The sequence below is a fragment of the Sebastes umbrosus genome, chromosome 4, assembly GCF_015220745.1.
Source record: "Sebastes umbrosus isolate fSebUmb1 chromosome 4, fSebUmb1.pri, whole genome shotgun sequence".
Classification (NCBI taxonomy): Eukaryota; Metazoa; Chordata; class Actinopteri; order Perciformes; family Sebastidae; genus Sebastes; species Sebastes umbrosus.
In genome coordinates, this window is record NC_051272.1 from 37,684,184 (window position 1) to 37,700,613 (window position 16,430).

Here is a 16,430-nt window from a genome sequence, read left to right on the forward strand (position 1 = left end):
AACAACACGATCCTCCTGAGAAAACTGCGGAAGCTGCAGTGGGTTTAAAAAGCTAGCGCAGGATCGACTGTCGTAATTTATCTCTGATGTATATAGAGATGAGTAGAAGGCCTTAAAGTTATCATTGATTTCTATTGGGTCTGTACACAATTTACCAGTGGCGGATTTAATAGAAGTTATATTTGCTAGTCTTTCACTGGTTTTAAGTTTTAGTGCCAGTAAGTGACTTGGTTGTGCACCGTTTAAATAATAATTTTGTCTTGTTCTATGTATGAGGAAGTCTGCTCTATGTGTAAGTAAATGATTGAGGTCTTTGCGGAGTAGCTCCCTCTTAAGTACCAACTCCGGTGTAACATTCAAGGTCATCATATTTTCTACTTCAGAGATGTCTTTTTCTAATTTCTGAATATGCTGCAGTCTAGATTTGTTTAGATTGGAAGCAAACCCAATTGTTTTATCCCTGATGCATCCCTTCAATGCCTCCCACAGAATACCAGGATCATTCACTGATGGTTTATTAATTGCAATAAATTCATCTAAATGTTCTTTCATTTCATTTTGGAAGATTTCATTCTGCAGTAGAGTGGAGTTAAAACGCCAACGTGCTGCACGTTTTGGGATAGAGAGAATGGTTATTCTACCTGTCACCGCTCTGTGATCTGAGAGAGACATGGGAAGTAATTCAAGATCTGAAATCTTATCATACAGCTGTGTAGAGACAAAAATGTAGTCAATACAGGAAAAGGATTGATGTCGTGAAGAAAAACAGGTAAATTCTCTCACTGAGGGGTGTGACATTCGCCATAAACACCACTTCTATGGTTTTTGAAGTGTGAATGCAATCGTCAGAAGTACAAAGCTAACGTTAGGCTATAAATGAACTACACCACGGTCACATGAGTGCGAGTATACGCAACGAGGCTGTAAAGGAGGACGAGTCAACGTGATGACGTTTAGTAGTCTCATTTAGCCACTTGTTAGCTTGTTTGTCACTACAAGCAACACGTTTTACTTTATTAATATAAAAATACTGATTATAGCAGTTTAACCTTTGAATACTGTACCTAATGTCAAATTTGCTCACTTGCTCTCTTATTTTGGCTTCTTTCAGTCACCCAACAAGCCTACATTTCCTCAGGAGAAGATCCGACCCTTGACCAGTTTGGACCACCCTCAGAGCCCGTTCTATGACCGCGAGGGAGGGGCAATTACCCCTGTAGCCAGGGTGGTGGTGGAACGCATCGCTAGAAAGGTACAATGTAATATGTAAAAGTAGCTGCAGTAGGTATGCATGTACAGTATTTAGAATGTTTCTTGACTAAAAGGCCCTGTACAGTACTAGCTTTTTCCCAAACTTTCAAACATGTAACCATGCTGCCACAGGGAGACTCTCGAGAGACCACTCAGACCCGCAAGACGATGGTCACGAGACAGATGGCAGCATTCTAACTAGCTGGGCTACACATACTCTAAACCTTTTACAGTTTTGAAAAACCACAGAAGCATCACTTTGATAACTTTATCATTCCTGTATTAGTCTGTCATAGAATATTCACTCAAATTCTTAAATATGTGGGGGGGAATATCTGACAATGAAAAGAAGTACAGCTCCAACACAATATTGTTAGTAAAAAGACAAACGCCCTTGTAATAAAAAACTTTGAGCAAATTTGGGCTTTTATATTACAATTTTATATTGAAATTGCAATGTTCAAGTACTTCAATTTTAATTATAATTTACATGAAAACTGTTACCAGAAAATATACTTAGCTGTAACTAATAGCTATTTAATATAGATGCCAAGCTACATGAAACTCATGTCAACTCATGATTATTATTATTGGGTAATTTCAATTATACTACTAATGTAATATATTGCTAAATGTAAGCAATATAGTTGCTTTTCTATAAAAAGGATATGACATTTACCAACCCTGTCTCCTAAAAGATCATGGTATAGCTTAAAATAAGAATGTTTGCAATGTAATTTAAGTTACGTACGTAATGTTTAAAGTAATTAAAATAAATCTTGCAGGACCTCAACAACAAGCACCTGCATTGAGGTATCTAATTGTATTCATGTTGACACAATATTACTTTGTGATGCTGTTGTTAAATTATGTAGACCACAAATACAGGCCTGGATGTTTACTCATAGAAAATAATAGCAAATTAATTTGCAATCGTAATATTGGTCAGAACAACAGGGACTGCCGATTGTTCTGAAACCCCAATAGTCCGAAAAATGTCCCATTGGACCGAAAGTTCATTTGTCCAATAGCATGTTGTCCCGATAACAAACACCCATTATTCCGAAGGCCCATTGCTCCGACAATACACACTCTTGTGTAACAAACAGAAGTACATGGCTAATTATTATGCAGAATGACATCATCCGACCAACACGATTTTGTTTTCCTACCGGTGAAGGCATGACCCACCACTCTGTTCTTATTACTCACTGCCTTCTTTGGTTGGGCTTGTCTTTTCCTAAACCTATCTAAGTAATTTTGTTGCCTAAGCCTAACTAAGTAGTTTTGTTGCAGAATCCTAACCAATTTGATCTTTTCCTAAGCCTTAGTAGGTAGTTTTGTTACATAAACCAAAGGAAGTTGTGTCCTGTGAAGACGGAAGTTTATTTTAAAAGAATGTATGAATGTAACGAATGGAAAATAACACGTCTTGCTGGACATTCGTAGGAAAACCAACATAAATGGAGGAAGATATCATACGAACCGTTGTATAAGAATACGTTGCTTAAGTTTAGGGTAAGAATATCAGGGCAAGCCAACCAGAAGCAGAGTAGGGTAGGTCACCTAATGCCTTCGCCATGGTAGGAAAAACAATATTGCGATTGGTCCAATGATGTCATTCTGCATAATAATTAGCCATGTGCTTTGTGTGGTGCTTGGAGAGTTTGTATTTTCGGGGCAATGGGCCTTCGGAACAAGGGGATAACTGGCTGTCCGACCAACTGGCCTTCAGTCCAATGGGACATTTTTCGGACGATTGGGATTTCAGAATAATGGAACAATGACATGGCACCAGAAAAACTGCAATTACAGTGGATCATTTCCTCAAATTGTTCAGCCTAACTGTAACTATGTTGACAGAACACACAAAACACATGGACTACCATTGACACACACACAGCCAATTGATGATCTATATACGATCACATTGTAATAATAGTCAAAGTTTCATGCTCAAAGATTGTTTCATTTTGTAAGAAGCTTTGGATACATTTTGTGTGTGTGTTAGTGTGTGACACCAGTTTTCCTTGTGTTGTGCAGGGGGAGCAGTGTAATGTGGTCCCAGACACCATAGATGACATCGTTGCTGATATTGGACAAGAGGAGAAGGAGGAAGGTAAAGTAAATGCACACACACACACACTCAAACACTTTTTACCAAAGAAGACAAAGGGTTATCTTTAAAGCAGCAGTGGGTAGAAATGGAGCAAATACGATTAAAAAAAGTTATTTTTATAAAACGGTCACTATATCCTGGCAGTAGTGCATGAGACTGGCAATCTGAGAAAAATCATGTATCCTCCGGTGTCCTCCGGTGCTCCTACCAGCATCTGCAAGATTTCACAGACCGGAGAAAAAAACAACCAATCGGAGCTGATCTGGAGTCTGCCGTCCAACTCCGGCTGTCAGTCACTTGCAAACTCAAACTAGGCAGCGCTGATCAAATATGAATCAATATTATTTAACTGTAATGCCTATTTCTCCCCTCAAATGTTTTCAGAATCATCTTGTATTGTACTGTTTATCTGTAAAATTAGAAAGTTTGTGACCCGGCAGCCATGTTGAGATCTGCTGAGGAAATACCAAGCACCGCCCACCAGCCGGAGCACAGCCAATAGGAACACTCTCTCTCTCTGAAATGACCTGTGATTGGTCAAAGTCTCCCGTCACGGGCTAGATTTCTAAAACCTGAAAACAGAGCCATGAGGAGGAGCAGAAGTCTAGTTTTCTCTCAGAACACTTGAATTACAATATGCTGAAAGGTTATTATGGGATTTTTGCCCAATGATGCGAAAAACTTGTTGCCTACTGAAGCTTTAAGGGCTTGATGGAGTGTTTTATTCAGACCCTGCCATTATATGTTATTGCATTCCTTTCTGTTCTTTGAACTCTTCAATTCACTCCGTGTTTGCAAAACATTCACTTTAACTATCCACTTACAGACTGAGCAGATACTGTGGGGATTCAGTGTCTTGTGACGCTCCAGGACACACACACATAGCTCATTACAGACACAGCTGGTTTATGTAGAGTCTCAGATGGGCTCAGGTCAAGTAGTCAGAAACAGAGAGAGGAGGTGGGGGGGGGGCACCACACTGCTGCAGAGCAAGTCCTGTCTCTATCAAACATACTTTATATTCTGGGATGCATCTCAGATCCTGTCACTTTGGACAATGGTATTTCAGCAGGACTGCATTTGAAATCTGTTTGCGGCCGCTACCTGAGAGTTATATCTGTAATGTAGTATATAACCACAATGGAAGAAGATACAGTTTCTTTCTGTATAGTTCTCTCTTTCTGTCTCACTTTCTCTCGCACATTTTTGCTGTGATATATGTGTCGGTTGGGGGATAAATATAGAGGGACCACAATGGAACAAAAGTATTTAGGAATTCTGCATCCCTGTCACCTTAAAAATTAGATTAATATACAACTAATTTGTATGAGCAAATACATTTCATAAGAAAAAATTCATGTTCATGTTTTTTATAGGAATGTCAATTGATTAATATTTTATCCGGATTAATCACATGATTGGCCATAGTTAATCATGATTAATCGCAAATTAATCACACATTTTCTATCTCCTCAAAATGCTAAAAATATACACTTGCTTTATTATTGTAATTCATTTAACAACACAAAACAATGACAGATATTGTCCAGAAACCCTCACAGGTACTGCATTTAGCAAAAGAAATATGCTCCAATCATAACATGACAAACTGAAACCCAACAGGCAACAACAGCTGTCAGTGTGTCAGTGTGCTGACTTGACTATAACTTGCCCCAAAACTGGTGAAAATGAAACTGGACGTTGTCAACATGGGACACGAACCAACAGCTGATTGTAGCGTGACGCACGAGACTCAAACATCGGTCTCCTGGATGAAAGTCTTGTGTTTGTTGGATCCATCCACCTCCCCTCCTGCCCGCCCAGTGTGTTTCTTTTTGCTATTTAAACTATGTAACTTGCTCTGACCGAATGCAAAAACATCGACATTTAACGTGTCCTTGGTTTGCAAAAAATGCCAAACATTTTTTCCTGGCGACTAGGCTTGTTCCTTACGTCCTAGTTAATGACTGGGCTGGTTCCTTACGTCCTCGTTAAGGACTGGGCCGGTTCATTACGTCCTCGTTAAGGACTGGCCCGGATCATTACGTCCTCGGTAACGACTGAGCCTGTTCCTTACGTCCTCGTTAAGGACTGAGCCGGTTCCTTACGTCCTCGTTAAGGACTGGGCCGGTTCCTTACGTCCTCGGTAATGACTGAGCCGGTTCCTTACGTCCCCGGTAACGACTGGGCCGGTTCCTTACGTCCTCGTTAAGGACTGGGCTGGTTCCTTACATCCTTGTTAAAGACTGGGCTGGTTCCTTACATCCTCGTTAACGACTGGGCTGGTCCCTTACATCCTCGTTAACGACTGGGCTGGTCCCTTACGTCCTCGTTAAGGACTGGGCTGGTTCCTTATGTCCTCGGTAATGACTGGGCCGGTTCCTTACGTCCTCGGTAACGACTGAGCCGGTTCCTTACGTCCTCGTTAAGGACTGGGCCGGTTCCTTACGTCCTCGGTAATGACTGAGCCGGTTCCTTACGTCCTCGGTAATGACTGGGCTGGTTCCTTACGTCCTCGTTAAGGACTGGGCTGGTTCCTTATGTCCTCGTTAAGGACTGGGCTGGTTCCTTACATCCTCGTTAACGACTGGGCTAGTTCCTTACATCCTCGTTAAAGACTGGGCTGGTTCCTTACATCCTCGTTAAAGACTGGGCTGGTTCCTTACATCCTCGTTAACGACTGGGCTTGTTCCTTACATCCTCGTTAAAGACTGGGCTGGTTCTTTACATCCTCGTTAACAGCTAAAAAAGACAGACCAGTCAGTGCATGATGGTGTTTGTGTTGCACTTGGATGCTTTGTGCTTATTTTTAGTGGCCTTGGGTAGGGTGCAGGATTTTGCCCACGTTGCAGAATTCTTAACAAGAACCTCCCGCCGCCTAATAAATGTCTTCCTCAGTCAGTCATAGACCATTTGCTTCTTTCCCTCCTCCTTTTTTCTTCCTCCCTTACTCCACCTGTCCTCTCTTTCTCCCTCGTTTCCCCTCTTCGTCTGTTTGAGATGACACTACGGAGACGTTTGCGGTCCCCTTCGTCCGCCCGGAGCTTCACGGCTTTCACTTACATCAGCCCAACTCTCCTCTTATTTCCCTCCCTGCGTCTCCACATCCTTTGTTCCCTCATTCTCCTCTGTCATTACAAGTTATCCCAGACAATTGGACCCACTCAGGTTTGTCCCTGAGGCCTGACGGTATATTCTCTCTCGCCTCTCCTCTCATTTCCTCTGCCTCTGAACCCCCGAGAGAGCACTTTTAATTGAAGCCAGTACCCCTGCTATACTTCTTGTAGCTCTGCTACCACTGATAATTGGGCAAGACATTCACAAATCGTCTCTTTCTCTCCAACTCCATCCTTACGCTCCCCCTCAGATGTCAGTCTGTGGCCTCTTGTGGTCCAATACCTGCAGTAATCACCTTTGGATACAATGTTAAATAATCTGTGGCAGCCCGGTCCCCCAACTCTTATCTCACTGTGACAGATCAGTTCATTGGCTGTAGTGGATGAAATAGATGTAACCCTCTCTTGACTATAATATGCTTTAAACAGCAGTATCTAGGATGTGCTTGATATGAGACTGGGCTATCATTTCAATTTGAAACAGGATCGTGAGTTCTTAGCGGTTGATGGTGAGCTGGCTAAAATCTTCCATTACCTGTAGATGTTATCAGTTCAGGCTTGAGCATAAAGATAAGCAAGGATGAAAACACAAGATAATGATGGTCAATAATAACCACAGAATGTATACAGTTACAACCTAGAGTAAATAACCAATGAATAATAGCATGGTGCCTCCACTGTGGAACTACTACACTCATACACTATGAGTTACACTTGTATTCCCCAGAAAAGTAAGTGAACCTAATAAGAATGTAAACCTTGTGATAATAAAATGCTCAGGGAAACAACGTTAACGGAATAACAAAATATATATTTATTTATTGAAATACTAGTTCAACAGCAATTGTCCATGAAAACACGCAGGTCCCTCGCGCTGAGTCTTTCCTTACTAATTAGCAGCTAATCAGCTAATCGTCGTCCCGCCGTTTATAGCTGACTGTCAGTCAGTTCGGGCATAAACTTCCACATTTGATAGTCCAAGCCTGCACTTACACACTTTTTCAAGTAACAGAAAACAACAAAACGTGGCTAAGCTGGCTGTACTTTCACTTTAAGCTGGCAGAAAACCGAGTAACAGAACCACAACTTATGTGAGAATTAACTGCAAGATAATACCTGTGCCGATTATTCTTATTATATTATTATTATTCAACTCAACGTTTAACTTGGTTTTGACCGCACAACGATACACACAGCTTTCCGCCCACACGTGTCTTCGTCAGCTCCAACTTCATTCTCCTGTTTCTTTTTTCCCCGAGTTTTCTTTTCCTCACCTCTCAGGTGTTTACTGATTTGCTTAGAGTACAGCACCCAAGACAAAACTGATTGGCTGAGATTACATCACTCAAGAAAACTGAAAGTACAATGGCTCATTACCCAGGAAAACAAAATAAACAAGAAAGCAAAGCATTATGGTAAATGTAGTTTTCATTGAATTTACCTATATGAGAAAACACAGTCTCTTCACTTAGTAATGTTTAGTAGGTCTTTATATAGAAAAGGAATTTTAACTCACATGGTCATCGTTGGTGACCATGTGATCCCAGTCAATCACTGAATGAGCTGATTTTAAAATGCCTCTTTTTTTTCTTTGGTACCTCCTGCGTTCCCAAAACCTCCCTGTGCGTTTCTCTCTCAGATGACACACCAGAGACGTGTATCTACTCCGGCTGGTCTCCCTGGTCGGCCTGTAGCAGCGCTACGTGTGAAAAAGGCCGCAGGATGAGGCAGAGGATGCTGAAGGCCCAGCTGGACCTCAGCGTGCCGTGTCCCCACACTCAAGATTTCCAGCCCTGCATGGGACCGGGATGCAGGATGGAGGGTAAAAACACACACACACACAGATATTAAGGCTGGGACGATACACCTATCTCCTGATTCCATACTATCAGGATACTTGGGTGCCGATTCGATATGTATTATGATTTTTAAGTATTGCGATTCTACGAGTATTGTGATTCAATATTACAATTTATTGTGATTATTGTTAACTTTTTTAACACTAAACCATGGGAAAAAAGTTGAATCATATACTTCTAGGGACATTTACTTTGGAAAATATCTAAATTAATACGGTAAAAATGTTTGATTTTCAGCATGTATGTAGTCAGAGATGTTCTGAAGTCAAATCTATCAGTCCTTGTCAGGAATTATTTATAAAAAAAATTCCAGCAACCCAGAAAGACATTTCCGTCACAAATTATTGGTATTTTCTTTCTAATATATTTTTAGGGACATGTAATGTGTTTTACTTCTGGTGTATATAACCCAATCAATCGTATTTCCATATATGTATTTTATATATACAGTTCCCTTTGTTAACACCTTATTTTGAAAATCGGACGTCTCTAGCTCTCCCGTCAGCTCCGTTCTCTTTATCCATCCATGGTCAGCTCCATCGGGGCCGTTTCAATGCAGAGAACACAAACCCACGCTGACCCTCCAAAGTTTCTACTTTTGTGTTTCTGCTCGCTGCGGTTTGTTTTGGTTGACGGATACGGAACGGATATGACGTCACGTTACTCAGACTACAACAATAAAAGCTGTAACTTCCTTTTACCTCCACATAGACTCAAATTAATTAAATATATTGATTATATCATTAAAAAAATATTTCAAAATCGTAAAAAAAAAAATCACAATACATAGGGGGATGCATTTTTTTCCCCACTCCTAACAGATGTAACAGTGGCCTTATGAGAAGTTAGGTTGGAGAGTGAGGGACCACGGTTGTGAATCCCTACACCTAATGGGAAAATATAGGTAGATAAGTCCTTGAGCAAGGCACTTCACTGTAGTTGCTATGTAAGTGGTCAGCTGTGCTTGTACTGGGAAGAAGCTCATTTATAGAATCATGTATATATAAATAATGGAGGATTTGGAAGAGAAAAAGCATCGTCAGCCAGTTTTCTTTCAATAAATACCATTTATTTGGTTGTGTCTAAGCACTTCCAGTAACACAGCCAGAGTTGGAGAGCAGATAATTCTTTAATTCCCTCATTACATTGAATTTAACTGCTCTTTAATTCCGTCTGAACAGGGCCATAAAGGGAAGCTTTTTCTCACTAAAGAACATTAACACTCTTGAAAACCTGGAGCATGCCATTTGTTACAAGTGGATATTGAATATTAGTCCAGCAGCTACCAAAGTGACTGCTAGCTGCTGTCAGCAAAAGCAGAAATACTTAATTAAAAATACTGCAGAACATAGTGGAAACATAAATATGGTTAATGAGTAACACTTGAGCTACTTTTTAGCCACGCTTATGGTGGTGGTCTAGGGATGGCACCGGCAGCCTGACCACCATTTTGGTCCAAATTGAATTACAACTATTGAATGGATTGGTATGAAATTTGGTTCAGACATTGATGTTTTAAACAGGATGGATTAGGGCTGCACGATATTGGAAAAAACTGACAGCAATTTCATCCTAAATTTTGTTCATTTTAAAGGTCCAAACAAATCGCCCAATCCGGGCATAACATTTTCCGCCCAGTGAATTTCGGCGTGCGGTGTCAATCAAAGAGGGGCCATCAGGAAAATCCAAACATATTACACACAAACTGCTGTCGTCCTTGAGAAAAGTACGTCCTTCGGCACATAGACAAAGACTGGAGACAGTCATTACACGTTACTGTAACAATATATGATTTATGTGAGTCTTCCAACTGACATTTATATACACACACTACACAACAATAACAAAAAATTTAAAAAATCGTTAAAATATCTATTTCACAATTGGAATTTCAGGATAAGCAGCACCCTTAATGGACCACTCACCACTAACGCGCACCCATCCAACTTTCTATGTGGACATACTATGTATTAGGGGTGGGAAAAAAATGATTTCACTAATTTATCGTGATTTATTTTTTACGATTTTGAAATAGATTTTTTTTAATGCCAGAATTGATATACAGTATTTGCTTAATTTGAGTGTATGCAGAGGTAGAAGGAAGTTACCGCTTTTATTGTTGTAATCAGAATAACATGACGTCATATCCGTTCCGTATCCGTCACAAAAAGAAACGGTCATTTCTAGAAGGGAGCCCGCAAATTGCAAAATCTGATGTGTGATCTTACCGTGACTATTCAAATTAATATTATTATTAACCTTAACCATCTCGCGAGTTTCCCCAGTTTGCTGGTTCCCTTCTAACCACTACCAAAACAAACCGCAGCGAGCCGAAACGTGAAAGCAGAAACCGACGGAGGGTCTGCGTGGATACGACCTGCACCCTCACATGTTAAATCCGAGGTAGTAATCACTACACATCTAGTAAAGGATGGAAACACTTTAGGTTTCACACATTGCAGGACAGGAAGAGCTAGACATGGCTAACAGCCAGGACACTCCAGGAACGTCAGCAGCGCGTGGCCGTCTTTCACCGTCTGTGTTAACAGGTTAGAGCAGCCACACTGCACCGCATGTCACACGCGCGTCTCAGCTGCGTCTCGCCTATTTTTGACGCGTTCTGCGTGCGTCTCACAGCAGCAACAGACAGTGACCCCCCCACAAGTGATCTATTGACTGTATATTGACATCATATCAGCAACATTACTACAGTTTACATGTCTAGACATCTGTAGAATATGTCACGGACAGTGAAGGTGATCTATTGACTGTATATTGACATCATGGCAGCAAGATTAATACAGTTTCGAAGTCTATCTGTAGAATATGTTACGGAGATGAAAAAAAGTAAAGACTTGTTTTTAAATCAACACTTCCTGCTTTCATTTCAAAATAAAAGCCCTCAAGCATTTTTTCTATGGACACAATGCTTTAATTTGTTAACACAAGGCTTTTATTCTGAAATATGAGCAGTCGGTGCTGTGGAACATGCAGTGACTTGGAGAGCTCCATGAATGAATATAGTACGGAGTTTTAATTGTGGATTATTACTATTATTTACAAATTACCACACGCTTCTTAACCTTTCTTAGTCTAAAATAAATATAAATTATATTTATAATGAAATGAAATGGCCATTAAAAGGCAAACTCTATGTAGAAAGAAAGAGCTGACAACAGCAGCTGCAGCAGCAGAAACGCAGCTGACACGCAGCTGAAATGTAGCTGGTGTGAACCCCGACGCGTGAATCACGCAGCCACCACGCTCTCCTGACATTCCTGGTGTGTCCGAGGCTTTAAGCTGCATGCTAACTCTGTCACGGACAGGAAACGTTATCGTATCGCGGTAACGTGCAGTCGAGCCGGCCGTCATTCTCACCTCCGTGGTCAAATTGGCCGACGCTACAACTGTAGAGCACCCAGATACTGACATTTATGTTCTCTGCATTGAAACGGCCCCGATGGAGCTGACCATGGATGGATAAAGAACGGAGCTGATGGGAGAGCTAGAGACCACCTTGGAGAAGTTAGAGGAAGTAGACACGTGGGACTACGTCCACTTTTCAAAATAAGGTGTTAACAAAGGGAACTGTATATACAAAATACATCTATGGAAAAAAGATTGATTGGATTATATTCACCAGAAGAATAAAACATTACATGTCCCTTATAAATTAAAAATAACTAATCTGTGAGGGAAATGTCTTTATTCTTTGATTTTGGGGTTGCTGGAAAAATGTAATAAATAATTCCTGCCAATGATCCTGATATATTTGACTTCAGAACATCTCTGACTACATACATGCTGAAAATCAAACATTTTTACTGGATTCATTTAGATATTTTTCAAAGGTAAAAGTCCATAGAAGTGTATGATTCATCTTTTTCCCCATGGTCTAGTGTTAAAGAAGTTTTAAAAAATTGCATAATTCGCAATATTTAATCACAATACTATCTTGACAATTTCAAATCGTCCCAGCCCCACTATGTATATACACGCAAACACTAAATCACACTTTGTTTTTTGGTACACTTCAGAACTCGTTGAACTCTAAAATATATGCTATAAACTACAGATTTTTTTTACCTCCAAACTCTATTCTATGCATAAATATAAACACATGCTGGGATCATCGTCTAATGCAGCCCTTCATCACACAAATATGCATTAAAAACAAAGCTTGCATTTATATTGCTGTAGTCCCTTCATTTCCTATCAATGAGAGGGGTGATCAGTGAACCCTTAAACTAATAAGCAGATTAAGCATTTATCTCGTCGTGACTATAACAGACTCAGTGACTGTGGACGCTTCATTATGGTTTAGACTGATGGAATCTGTGGTGGAAAAAACACAAAGCTGATGCCTCGGTTATATTTCACGGCCTAGTGGAATTATTTTAACCAGAAATGTAAGCCAAAATTGTGTAGCCAATGCACGACTATTGGCGTTATTATTGTTGTGAAGGATTATACAGTGTGTGTGTGTGTGTGTGTGTGTGTGTGTGTGAAGAAACAGGTAAAACAGAAGGAAACGGGTGGCAGCTCTGTGATTACAGAAGAAATCTGGAGCCAGGAGCTGACTGTGAAAGACGGTGAAGCCCACACGTATCTGAAGTTGATGTGGTTACATCAAGAGGATGTGTCACAAAATACGAATCCCTAATCACACAGTGTAAACACTGGTGATTGGATACCCTAATTAATTCACTGAAACATGAGATTATGTGGATCAGCTATTAATGCTGAGCATCCAGGATGCTTGAACCAGGTTTTGATTGTGTTTATCATTGACTAAAATAAATCAATGCACCATGTGTTCTTAGTAGGGCTGTCAATCAAATCAAATTAAGGCGTCATTATCATGTTAACTTTGATAGTTCTTTGGGTAACACTTGGGTAACAGCAAGTAATCTATTTGAAATTTCTTTGGAATTATTGCCAAATTACCCCAAGATTTACCTCAAAATGTGTAGAAAATGACTTTATTATAAACATTATTAAATAATGATATGCTAAAATATCATCTAATGGTTGAAACAGGGCCCTGAGGCTTGAGAAGCGGCTGCTCTTCATCGGAGGTGGAAAACCAACACTTATAGAAGACTCTTCTGATCAGGCACAGATCTCACCATTGTGTGATTTATTGTCTACACTAATGTAACCTGGAAGCTGATGTCATGATTCAGGTTCAGTTATTTAAGAAATTTCAAATAAGTTATTTGATAATTATTATCAGCAGACATGGAAATAAAGCATATCGATTAACTTTCTATTCTTTTCCTGGAAATGTATTAAATAAATTAGCAGCTATTGGGAAATAGAGGAATACAATTATTAAATAATGTTTATAACAAAATCATTTTTGATAAATTTTGATGTAAATATATCAACTCATTACCATGAAATTTGCAGAGCTGTAAAGTGTTACCGTTCTTCGTTGTGAAAAGTTAATATGGGGCAACATGAGGATTGTGTATGTTGCACAAGTGTAGATGCAAAGACACAATCGACCACAACAAAGCATAAACTCACTGTAATCCAAGTATCAAAGCTGAAGACAGATGTGTTTGAAACAAATGAGCTTTTCCTAGTCCTCTCAGTTTCTCTCTGTTATTGTCAAAGGAGAAACTTTTCTTTCTGATTTGTCAGTTGTCAGTTTGATGCTCTTTTACTCCGAGTAACAACCCGCGATCCCTCGACAAACACACATAAGCGCAAAAGACCTCAGGTGTCTGCTGTTGTCCAATTTCCAGAGAAGTTGTCAGTTTGGAACAAATGCTGAGAGGCAGCACAGTCGTGTCTGTCTTCCCCCTTCCTCACTCTTCTTCCCTCGCTCTCAGGATTTATAGCAGTCATCGGACGAGTGAAGCTCAGGCTGTTCAAGGCTGAAGGAGCTTCTCACACACACACACACACACACACACACACACACACACCCGTCACTGCTCTTCTTATCCAAATATCAGACAGCAACACAGATAGCTTTTTGTTCCCGAGCATCTCTCCTTTGTTTTCATTTAGCGCTCCGTTAGCGTGCGGCGGGGAGATTGATAATTGTGGGGTCGTGCTGGCGCAGGACGGGGGGATGACGTCCAGGATGATTAATATTCCTGGGAAACACTTTGGCTCTCTGGAGGCCTCATCCGAGCTGGATATACCTGTATCTCTTATTAATGATTCACTTAGTTCTGCTTTATTAGGCCACAGCCGGTAAGCAATGCTGTCCTCAGATTGTTGGAGGGCGGACAGTGAGAGAGAGTCAGTGTTTCAGTCAAAGAAAAATGTATAATTTCTCAATAAAATGTTATTCTTTATTCTCTTTCTCACTTTCAATATGTGCACCAGGGCCCTCAGGAGCCAGAGGTGTTTGAAGGCAGTAACATGGGTAAAGGGCAGTTAGACTCGTATAGAGACATTGTAAGTGACGAATAGGCCATGCTGGCTAATAGTGATAAAATACACCAGAGTGGAACCTTGTTAAGCCAGAGAAGCTGCAGTTCACTCTTTAGCTGATACAAGCCGGGGTCATACATATTGACTTTCACTCCCTCAGGTCCAGGCTGTGAATAGGACCGTCCCTCAGGCTAGTTGCCTTATTAAAAGAGAGTTGAAGCTGAGGAAGAGCTTTTTGAAAATGGCACCTTCAACTTTGAGACGATTTAACAGACTGAAATCCAATCAGCTGTTAGAGAGAGTTCTGGTGTGCAGGGTTCCTACGCATTGTGGAGAAGTATGGAATTTGATTTTTAGTAATTTCCAGGTCTGGATAAGTATAGATAAAAGAAAAGAAAGTATGGAAAACATGTCTGTTTCCAGGCTGTTGCCCCGTGTCAGCGTGGGTTTTCTCCGGGTTCTCAGGTTTCCTCCCACAGTCCAAAGACATGCAGGTTAGGTTCATTGTTGACTCTAAATGTCCCGTAGGTGTGAATGTGAGTGTGAATGGTTGTCTGTCTCTATGTGTCAGCCCTGTGATAGTCTGGAGACCTGTCCAGGGTGTAGCCCGCCTTCACCCACTGTCAGCTGGGATCGGCTCCAGCCCCCCCACAACCCTGAATAGGATAAGTGGTTACAGATAATGGATGGATGGACGGATGGATGGACTGTTGCCCCTATTCTGTTTTCTAAAATGTAAAATTCAGAATTTCTAAAAGTAAAGTGATCATACAAGCAGAACTAGGCTACGGCGTGTGACCGAACGCACACTCCTATGCAGATCTGCCTCTACGCCTGTACGTCACAGCCAGGGCCGTCGCATCCATATTGGTGATCAAGGCAATTACCAAGGGCGATGAAATGTGGGCCAACTATTCATTATGAGCAAAATAATAATATAATAATAATAAAAAGTAACCAAAAACTGCACGCTGACAGCACAGAGCGGAAAGTTGCCTGTCATACTGGGTCAATCTAATACTTTCAACATTGAGGGGGGGATACCAGCGGCCCCTCTCAGTTTGGACTGATCCTCTTTTCGTTGAAACTGATTGGCTCAGTCATTTGTGATTGTGAAACATGTCAAACTGGGACCAGTGTTTCAGCTCACCTCAGCTTGCCTGGCCGGTTCAGGCCCCCAGGAAGAGCGTCGATCGTTGATGCCAACTTTCGTAGCGGCCAAACGGCGGTACTACAACTTCCGTGTCCGTCACGTGATTTCCATTGGGCCCAAAAAGACTTTTCCCCATAGACTTCCATTGGGAAAGAGACTCAGAGGATCATTTATTTTGAGGTGAATCAACTCACCAGTATGAACACTCTAATAGTCCTTATTTAAATCATGAGGTCCTAAAAGTTGTAAAATTCACTGATAGCTGAATCCAGAGTTATTTCCTTCCTCCGTTCATGTAAATGAGACCCAGACCGAGTCTGGAGCGAGGGCTGGGAGGAGGAGTTAACAAGCCATGGCGACAGCGTGACAGTTGTGACCCCGTGACTGAGTCATGAGACCGAGCCGCCTGCCCCATGGGCCCAATGGATGCGGAAGATCGCCGGAAGATCCGGCTACTTTTCCAGGTGGAAGTCGAGCCATTTTGGCCTCATGCGGCACTGACAGCCCGGACACACCAGGAACATCAGGAGCGCGTGGCG

General features: G+C 41.1%; 2 protein-coding genes across 2 annotated transcripts in view; both read left to right on the forward strand.

The window, feature by feature from the left end:
• LOC119486724 overlaps window positions 1–16,430 on the forward strand; it is a 1,187,645-nt gene that overhangs the window by 684,190 nt on the left and 487,025 nt on the right. The window lies entirely within an intron of this gene.
• The window catches only part of LOC119487023 (spondin-1-like), a 164,677-nt gene that overhangs the window by 136,429 nt on the left and 11,818 nt on the right, over window positions 1–16,430 (forward strand). Inside the window, exons 9-11 of the mRNA XM_037767648.1 lie at window positions 1,112–1,252; window positions 3,295–3,370; window positions 8,126–8,308. Coding sequence (XP_037623576.1) covers window positions 1,112–1,252; window positions 3,295–3,370; window positions 8,126–8,308 — 400 coding nt within the window. The remainder of the gene's footprint in view (window positions 1–1,111; window positions 1,253–3,294; window positions 3,371–8,125; window positions 8,309–16,430) is intronic.